This window comes from Myotis davidii, unplaced genomic scaffold (genome assembly GCF_000327345.1).
Source record: "Myotis davidii unplaced genomic scaffold, ASM32734v1 scaffold88, whole genome shotgun sequence".
In the NCBI taxonomy this organism is placed as follows: domain Eukaryota; kingdom Metazoa; phylum Chordata; class Mammalia; order Chiroptera; family Vespertilionidae; genus Myotis; species Myotis davidii.
In genome coordinates, this window is record NW_006300377.1 from 2,413,813 (window position 1) to 2,422,599 (window position 8,787).

An 8,787-nucleotide genomic window follows, 5' to 3' on the forward strand; every position below is an offset into this window, starting at 1 on the left:
TACAAAGGCCTAGCGTGTAGCCTGGCTCTGCATAGCAGAGGAGTCACTCGGACCCATTCTCTTCCCCCATCCCAGGCCTGGAGGAGTGCGGGCGCATCAGTGTCTCAGCCCCCATCGTCCACCTGGGAGATGCCATCACGGCCTCCTGCGTCATCAACAGGACCTGCAGCCACCTGGATCCAGAGTCACAAATTGTGTGGAAACTGGGGACAGAGCTTCATCCCGGGGGGAGGCAGCAGCGCTTGCCAGATGGGACCCAGGAATCCACCATCACCTTGCCCCACCTCAACGACTCTCGGGCCCTTCTCTCCTGCTGTCTGCGCTGGGGCAACAGCCTGCAGATCCTGGACCAGGCTGAGCTGCAGGCAGGCTGTAAGTCTCCTGCTCTGCCTCCAGTGCCCCCCTGAGATACTAATAAGAACTCCTCTTTCTGGAGCTCTTGCTCAACAGCACTTTATGGGCTCGACATTAGGTCATCTTCCCTACCAGTGGATAGTGCTGTTTGGCCCCATTTTACAGATGAGAAAACTGAGGTTCAGAGAGGGTAAGTAACATGCTGAATGAAGGTCCCAAACTAATAAGGATGGAGCGGAGATTTATACCAGCCAGCGTGGCCTGAGAACCAGTGTAGTAACTGCTACTCTATATGGCCGCCGACTAAGCCCAACTCCCCAGTCTCAGGCTTCTGCACAAGCAGCAAAGAATGCAGTTTGTGCCAAGCCGATGCATTAGAAAAAACAAAGACAGACCAAGGTTCTGGTGTAAGAATCAACAATAGTGCTCTGAGCACTTTACATAGAAAGTCATTCGGCTTTCACAATAGCAGTGGTCAGCAAACCGCGGCTCGTGAGCCACATGCGGCTCTTTGGCCCCTTGAGTGTGGCTCTTCCACAAAATACCGGCTCTTCCACAAAATACCGACTTCTGCGCATGGGCCAAGACTTAGGGGACAGGTACATTACCATTACCCCCATTTTACAGATGAGGAAACAGAGCCCTTAAGTGACTTCAAAATCACACAGCTAATGAGTGGCAGAACCAGAGTGAAACCCAGACACTACCTGTCACTGTTAAAGGGGGTGGAGTTGAGGGGGTTTGAGGCTCTGTGAAGCCTGTCCCTGTGCGTGCCTGCAACTCGGTGTACCCCCCGGGCTGCACGGAGACAGGCGAATAAACAAAGTGGCCCCAGAGGGAATGACCCAGAGCAGGGAAGCAAGCCGGTTGGTCCCAATGGGAGCTTTCTGAGTGTCCTCCCCAAAGCCCTCACTCTCCCCATCCTGTGCACAGACCCTCCCGCCACACCCCACAACCTGTCCTGCCTCATGAACCTTACCATCGAGAGCCTCATCTGCCAGTGGGAGCCAGGACCTGAAACCCACCTGTCTACCAACTTCACCCTAAAAAGCTTCAAGTGAGTAGGGTCTTATTCCAGCGCCATCCTGGGGTGGGGCACAGGTAGGACTGTGGGTTTGGGGGACACAGAGGCAGTGATGGGAGGGAGAAGGGAGCCTTGCTGTCTTCCTCTGCTTGACACCCAAGCCTGGCCTGTTGGCAGGAGCCGGGGCAACTGCCAGGACCAGGAGGAGGCCATCCCCGACTGCGTGCCCGAGGACGGGCAGAGCCGCTGCGCCATCCCACGCAAACACCTGCGGCTCTACCAGAGTATGGGCCTCTGGGTGCAGGCGGAGAACGTGCTGGGGACCAGCGTGTCCCCACCGCTATGCCTGGATCCCATGGACGTTGGTGAGTGATGTCCTGGGTATGGGGGAGGGAAGAGGCTCCCACAAAGGGTAGACCCAGAGAGGCAGAGAGAGGGAAACACAGACTCAGAGACAGACAGACAGACACTGGAAGACCTAGGGATGGAGGAAGAGAAGAGAGATGGAGACCAAGGGGGATGCAGTTGGAGACAGAGCTATGGAGACACAGAGACGTGGAAGAAACACAGACACAAGGACACATTCATTCCTTGGGCAGGTTTCTTGACGTGCCCACTGGGTGCCAGGCACTGTTCTAGGTGCTAGGGATGCAGCAGTGAGCAAAAGAGCAAAAACCCTACCCCGGAACGTTACCTTCTAGTGGGCAAAATAAGTAAGATAGGCTGTCAGTCAGCTGGTGATCAGTGCGATGGGGACGTTGAAGCGGGGAAGGGTGTGAGGGCTGGGAGTGGGGAGCAGCTGCTATTTCAGTAAGGGGGTCAGGGAGGCCTCACTGAGAAGGACACCTGAAAAGATCCTTGAAGGAAATGAAGGAGCAAGACACTGGGTCTGTGGAGGGACAGTGTTCCAGGGTACAAACAGTGCACCCTGGGGTGAGAGTATGAAACAGACCCAGAGAGAAACAGACACATACACAGAGGCAGACCCGCAGAAACGTGGTAACACAGGGATGAAGAGACAGAGCAAGAAAGAAAGACACAAGACCCCACGGATGGAGACCCAGGGAGAAAAATGGAACCACAGACAGGGAGAAGGGGGAGCTAAGGCAGGGCCTATCAGATGGGGGAGGGAAAGGGTCTGACAACCCCTCTCCCTGCAGTAAAACTGGAGCCCCCCACCCTGTGGGCCCTGGACCCCAGCCCTGAGGTGGCCCCACCCCAGCCAGGCTGCCTACAGTTGCACTGGGAGTCATGGAAGCCAACCCTGTACATAGACCAGAAGTGTGAGCTGCGCCACCAGCCACAGCCTGGAGGAGCCAGCTGGACCCTGGTGAGGTGGAGGGCAACCTCAAGAGCCTGGGGTGTGGGTGGCTGAGGGGAGGGTACGTTGAGCTGGCCCTGAAGGGCACAGGAATCCAGGCTCAGAGCCACGCCTTCCTCCCCCAGGTGGGCCCCCTGCCCTCCAAGACCCTTCAGCATGAGCTCTGCGGGCTCCGCCCATCCACAGCCTACACCCTGCAGATGCGCTGCACCCGCTGGCCCCTGCCTGGCCACTGGAGTGACTGGAGCCCCAGCCTGGAGCTGACCAGCGCGCAACAGGGTAAGCGGGTGGTGAGGGGCTGGGATCGGCCATCAGGACCCAGTCCCACCTCGAAAGCCCTCCCTGACCAGCACCCCCTCCTCTCACTCCATCCACAGCCCCCAATGTCAGACTGGACACGTGGTGGCGGCAGAGGCAGCTGGACCGCAGGACAGTGGACATGCAGCTCTTCTGGAAGGTGACCCTCTGAAGCCACCCCTGAAGCTTCCTTCAACCCACACAGTCCCCTGTGAGCTGGGGCTCAGGACTCCACCAGCTCTGGGTGGCTTGGATGCATTTGTGTGTGATTTGCATGCACTTTGCATGTGCCTTGGAGACTTCTGAAGAATCTCTGTTAGCAGACACCGAAGGGTCTACCTGGCACATACTACGGCAGGACTCACCGATGGCAAAGGGTTGGCTCAGTGGATAGTTAAGTGCCTGCCGCACACACCAGCTTGCTCCTTCCTTCTCTCTATCCTAGGACCTGGCACAGGGCAACAGAGGGAAGCAGGGAGGCAGGGAGGAAGGGAGGAAGGCTGGCCTTCCTGGGGGGGCTCAGCTCCTGTGGTCCATCCACCCCATCAAGAAGCTCTCCCCCACTCAAGATGAGATGTGCATCCCCCTATCTTTTTCCTCCTCTGCCCACCACAGCCAATGCCCGTGGAGGAAGACAGCGGGCAGATCCAAGGGTACCTGGTCTCCTGGAGACCCTCGGGCCAGGCTGGAGCAGTCCCACCCCTCTGCAACACCACCGAGCTAAACTGCACCTTCCACCTGCCTCCGGAAGTCCGGGAGGTGGTCCTTGTGGCCTACAACACCGCCGGGACCTCCCGCCCCACCCCTGTGGTCTTCTTGGAGAGCACAGGTAAGGGGGCTGGCAGCTAGTAGAGCATGGTGATTAGGCATGTACATTTGAAGGCTCGACTGCCTGGTTCAAACCTAGTCCTGTCACTTGCTAACAGTGTGGCCTGGGCAAGTTACTTAACCTCCCTGGCCTCTGTTTACTCATCTAGCAACTGGGGGTGACACAGCACCTACCTCAAAGGGTTGTTGTGAAGATTACGAGTTAAGACATGTGCCTGGCACATAGTAACTGTTCAGTATGTGCTAGCTATTATTATTATGAGCCAGAACCAGGTTAAGCTATGGTGGTGCCTACATACACACACACACACACACACACACACACACACACACACACACAGCCCATTCTGCCAAGGAAGATGGTAGAGAAAGCCCTACGTTTTTCCAACTGGAACACGGTCCCTGCATTGATTGGTCATTCTCCAGGGACCAGCCACCACCACCCCCAGATTCCCCTGAACATGGGTCCTCATAAGGTGTGACTAACAACAGGTAATATCCCCACTGTCTAGCTGCAACCTCAGGTGTTACTCAACCTCTCTGTGCCTGTTTTCTCATTGATAAAACGGGGACAGTAGTAGTGTCCCTGTCATGGGACTGTTAGCAGACACCAAGGACTCTACCTGGCACATACCAAGAACTCCATAGTGTTAGCTTTTGTAGACTCTATAAGGGAAGAACTTTTATCATCATTTCCATCTCACAGATGAGGAAACTGAGGCTCAGATATTGACTTGTAAGGAGCAAAGCCAGGATTTGGACCCAAGCTTCTGGCTCTAGGGCCTGCATTCTTTTCACCTTCATCCCATCTTCTCCTACTCTGTCTCCAGGCCCACCGCTGGGCAGACTCCATACCATGGCCCGAGACCCTCACAACCTCTGGGTGGGCTGGGAACCCCCCAGCCCTCGGCCTCGGGGCTATGTGATCGAATGGGGCCCGGGGCCCCCCAGCCCCAGCGGCAGCCATATGACTTGGAAAATGGAGCATAATGGAAACATTGCAGGGACCCTGCTACAAGGTGAGGCAGGCCTGGGGGAGCAGGCAAGTGGGCAGGGCTGGCAGACGGGGAGGCAGTGGGCCAGGGGCAACCTGAACCACCCTGGACAAATAGATTCCCAAGTCTTTCTTGATCCTTCACTGGTCTCACCTCATATCCACAGAATCAGAAAGTTCCTCTTGCAGTCTAACTGGATCCTCTGTTGCTACAGTTCTGACCCTGCCACCCTTCTAGCTCTCTCTCTCCTCCACTTGTTTCCCCTTACCCCGACCAAACGATCTGAACAAGAAGCTAGGCCCAGGTTAGCCCCGACTAGAGGTCTGAGGTTAGCTCCTGATCATCGGCAGAGGTTGCCCCTAACCAGGGTGCCTCCCCATTTTCTCTCCACAGAGAACATCAGGCCCTTCCAGCTCTACGAGATCACTGTGACCGCCCTGTACCAAGACACCGTGGGACCCTCCCAGCGCATCTATGCCTACTCCCAAGAGACGGGTTCGTCAGCCACCAGGCCCCCCCTCAGAATCTCCTCGATCTCAAGGCCTGCCTAGGCCCCACCCACCAGTACTAAGAGGAAGCATTTCCTTCCTCCCCAACCTCTGGCCCAAGGAGGGGTCCCCCCCAGTCCTAAGATCACCCCTGGCTTACACTGGCCCCCTGTGGCTACAAAGAAGTCAGGTGGTGGGGTGATAGAAATTAGGCAGTGGGTTTGGCAGAATGCAGGGAGCAAGTCTGACAAAACTCAGTCCATTGTCCTGACAGAAATAAGGTGTCACGTGTGATAGAAATAGAGAGAGGGCCTGGCATCGCTTCAGAGAGTGAGGGGCAGAAATCGAATAGTGAGTAGGCCAGATTCAGGCCTGGGAGGAATCAGGGAGTGAGGCTTTGGAGTCAGAGAGAACCAGGTGCAGATCCTGACTGGGCCACTTATTAGAAGGAGATGGGATTCGGTCCAAGTTCCTGAGACAATGAAGCAGGGATGAGCATCCCCTCGGACTCTCTGATGTCACCCACCTCGCAGCGTGTCCCAGTTCTTGGGTCTGAGGAGCCACGAGAAGTCCGGCCGGGCTCTCCACCCGGCCTCTGTCAACCTGCACCTCTCTCTTCCGGCAGCCCCCTCCTACACTCCGGAGCTGCATCTAAAGCACATTGGCAAGACCTGGGCCCAGCTGGAGTGGGTGCCCCCAACCCCTGAGCTGGGGAGGAGCCCTCTTACCCACTACACCATCTTCTGGACCAATGCTCAGGGCCAGTCCTTCTGTGAGTCTGTCCTCAGCCCCAGGATGCCCGGGAGGGAGCAGCCTTGGAGGGAGCCTCAGCATTGGGGCCCAGCTGACCATTCTCCTCTGTTCCCAGCCACCATCCTTAATGCTTCCTCCCATGAGTTTGTCCTCCCCGGCCTGGAGCCTGCCAGCTTGTACCACGTCCACCTCATGGCTGCCAGCCAGGTGGGGGCTACCAACAGTACAAGCCTCACCTTGATGACCTTAGCCCCAGGTAAGGGGAGGAAGGGGCTGGCCAGACAAGGCCTTTGGGAGGGTGCCTCAGACAAAAGATCTTCATTTTTAGAGTACACAAGGCTGGCCTGGATCTCCTCCAGGTCCGAGGGAAGAGACCTAGCCCTGCCCTTGGATCTTAGTCTGAGAGAGGAGGACCAGCCTTACTCGCACACACTCTAATCTCTCCTGGCTTTCCCCTCACCCCAGGGGAGTTCGAGCTGCACATCTTCCTGGGCCTGTTCGGCCTCCTGCTCTCACTCATCTGCCTCTGTGGGGCTACCCGGTTCTGCTGCAGACCCAGGTGAATCCAGAGATCTGACACCCAGATACCCCTCCCCACAAGGAACTGCAGGCCCACCCCAGCCTTCTCAGGCCTCAGGGCCCGTGTCTGGGAGTCAGGCCCTCCACCGTCTCCTCTCTGCACTAAGCAGCCATGCCTTCAGCTGCGGGGGGATGGGTGGGAGACAGGCTGGAAAGATGGCAGGGCATGCCTGGCCCTACCTTACCTGCCCCCTTCTCCAGCAGGAAGAATTCCCTCTGGCCAAGTGTCCCAGACCCAGCCCACAGCAGCCTGGGCTCCTGGGTGCCTAGCATCCCTGCGGAGGTGAGAACCCTGGAGGAGGAGGGAAAGGGACTGGGGGTGTGGGCCCAGGTTCAAAGTGAAGAGCTGCCCCTCTGAGGATGAGTACTCAGGCCTTCCCTTCACTTCCTAGCAAGATGCACTCCCTTTGGAGTAAAGCAGACCTGCGTTTACCCAGTTTATCCCAGCTCTACCCATTTCAAAACCTCAGACATCCCCCTGTGAAATGAGACTAATCCCACACAGAACTGTTGGAGAGATTCCCCAACATGAGTCTGAACAGCACATAGCACATAACTCGAACATATGAGGAGCTTTGCAGGTGCAAATCTTTGAGTTTCAACAGACAGCCGCAGAAAGGTCCCCACACTGACCCAGCTCAGCAGGGACAGCGGCTGGGGCAGACATCTGAAATGAATCGTGCCCTCACCCCATCTCCTGTCTCCAGGAGATCTTCCAGCTGCCCAGCCTCTGGGACACCAGCATGCCACCCATCACCAAGATCACGGTGCTGGAGGAGGAAGAGAAGAAGCCTGGGCCCTGGGAGTCCCATGAGAGCTCAGGAACCTGTGGCCTTCCCGCCCTGGTCCAGGCCTATGTGCTCCAGGGGGACCCAAGAGCATCTACTATCCAGCCCCAGGCCCAGTCAGGCAACAGTGACCAGGTCCTTTACGGACAAGTGATGGGCAGCCCCGCCCGCTCAGGACCAGCGGACTACATCCGCTGCGACTCCACTCAGCCCCTCTTGGGGGGCCTCACCCCGAGCCCCAAGTCCTATGAGAACCTCTGGTTCCAGACCAGCCCACAAAGGACCCCAGAGCCTCTAGGCCCCAACCAGGAGGATGACTGCGTCTTTGGGCCACTGCTTGACTTCCCCCTCCTGCAGGGGCTCCAGGTCCATGGGGTAGAAGGGCTGGGGGGCTTCTAGAGCTTCCTGGATGCCCCCGCTGGATCTGCCTCTTGAAAGGCGGGCGCCATCAGAGAGGAGGCGAGGGTCAGAAAGCCCGTCACTAAAAAACCACCCTGCCCCAGGAAAGGCAGGAAGGCTCCCGGTTTCCCACTGTCTGAGGCCCCCAGCACCCCTCCCCATGTGCCCAGTACCCATGGGCTGGGCCTCCCACTGCAAAGGTCAGGAACGGCTTCCCCCAGCCTGTCCACTACAGTGCCTTCTGTGCTTATTTCCTGTCATTTCCGTCTCTTAAACTGGTCTATGGTTCCGTTTGACTTGGTTTTATTTTAAGAAACTCTTCTGTATGCCTGAGTCTCTGTTCTTTTCCTTTTCAGGGCCCTGGCATTTGGGGGCGGGGGTCTGTACCTCTCAGAATTGTTGGTTGGTTGATTTTTTTCCTTCATTCATTCAACCAGAATCCTACTGGCAGCAGGGACTCAAAAATGCCTTGGCTTAGTAGTCTATTCTCAGAGAGCTCCATTTTAGTGGAGAGTCGGAAACTGACCACTAGGACACAGTGGCCAGGGTTACCTGGAGGGAGTCACAGAGTGCAACATAGGGATACAGACCTCAGAAAAAAAGTAACTTCTGTTGGGGAAATATAATTCAAAACAAAATCTCCCACCAACCCAGAAAAACTTCTCTACAAAGGCAGAAATGAAGAAACCAGTTTTATTACTGAACGAGCATTAAACCAGAATGTGATGTGCACCACAGGCAATTAGCTGAAGGGCTTGCAAAGACAGGAAGAAATCATACTCTTGCCGGGCTGGTGTTGCTCAGTGTGTGAGTGTTGACCTATGTACCAGGAGGTCACAGTTGATTCCCGATCAGGGCACATGCCCTGGTTGCTGGCTCCATCCCCAATGGGGGGCGTGCAGGAGTCAGCTGATCAATGTTTCTCTCTCATCAATGATGTCTCTCATCTATCTCTCTCTCG

At 56.4% G+C, this 8,787-nt stretch overlaps 1 protein-coding gene across 4 annotated transcripts in view; it reads left to right on the forward strand.

Moving 5' to 3' along the window:
- The window catches only part of CSF3R (colony stimulating factor 3 receptor), a 13,249-nt gene extending 5,090 nt beyond the window's left edge, over positions 1-8,159 (forward strand). For 3 of the 4 annotated variants that reach the window (XM_015572861.1, XM_015572860.1, XM_006777284.2), the window contains exons 4-17: positions 76-372; positions 1,288-1,411; positions 1,556-1,743; positions 2,539-2,708; positions 2,825-2,978; positions 3,077-3,156; positions 3,612-3,825; positions 4,655-4,843; positions 5,213-5,314; positions 5,933-6,079; positions 6,176-6,316; positions 6,526-6,619; positions 6,841-6,922; positions 7,347-8,159. In XM_015572861.1, coding sequence (XP_015428347.1) covers positions 76-372; positions 1,288-1,411; positions 1,556-1,743; positions 2,539-2,708; positions 2,825-2,978; positions 3,077-3,156; positions 3,612-3,825; positions 4,655-4,843; positions 5,213-5,314; positions 5,933-6,079; positions 6,176-6,316; positions 6,526-6,619; positions 6,841-6,922; positions 7,347-7,826 — 2,462 coding nt within the window. In that variant the 3' untranslated portion in view covers positions 7,827-8,159. The remainder of the gene's footprint in view (positions 1-75; positions 373-1,287; positions 1,412-1,555; positions 1,744-2,538; positions 2,709-2,824; positions 2,979-3,076; positions 3,157-3,611; positions 3,826-4,654; positions 4,844-5,212; positions 5,315-5,932; positions 6,080-6,175; positions 6,317-6,525; positions 6,620-6,840; positions 6,923-7,346) is intronic. The other variant, XM_015572862.1, reaches the window with a different exon arrangement.
- Positions 8,160-8,787: the final 628 nt, after the last annotated feature.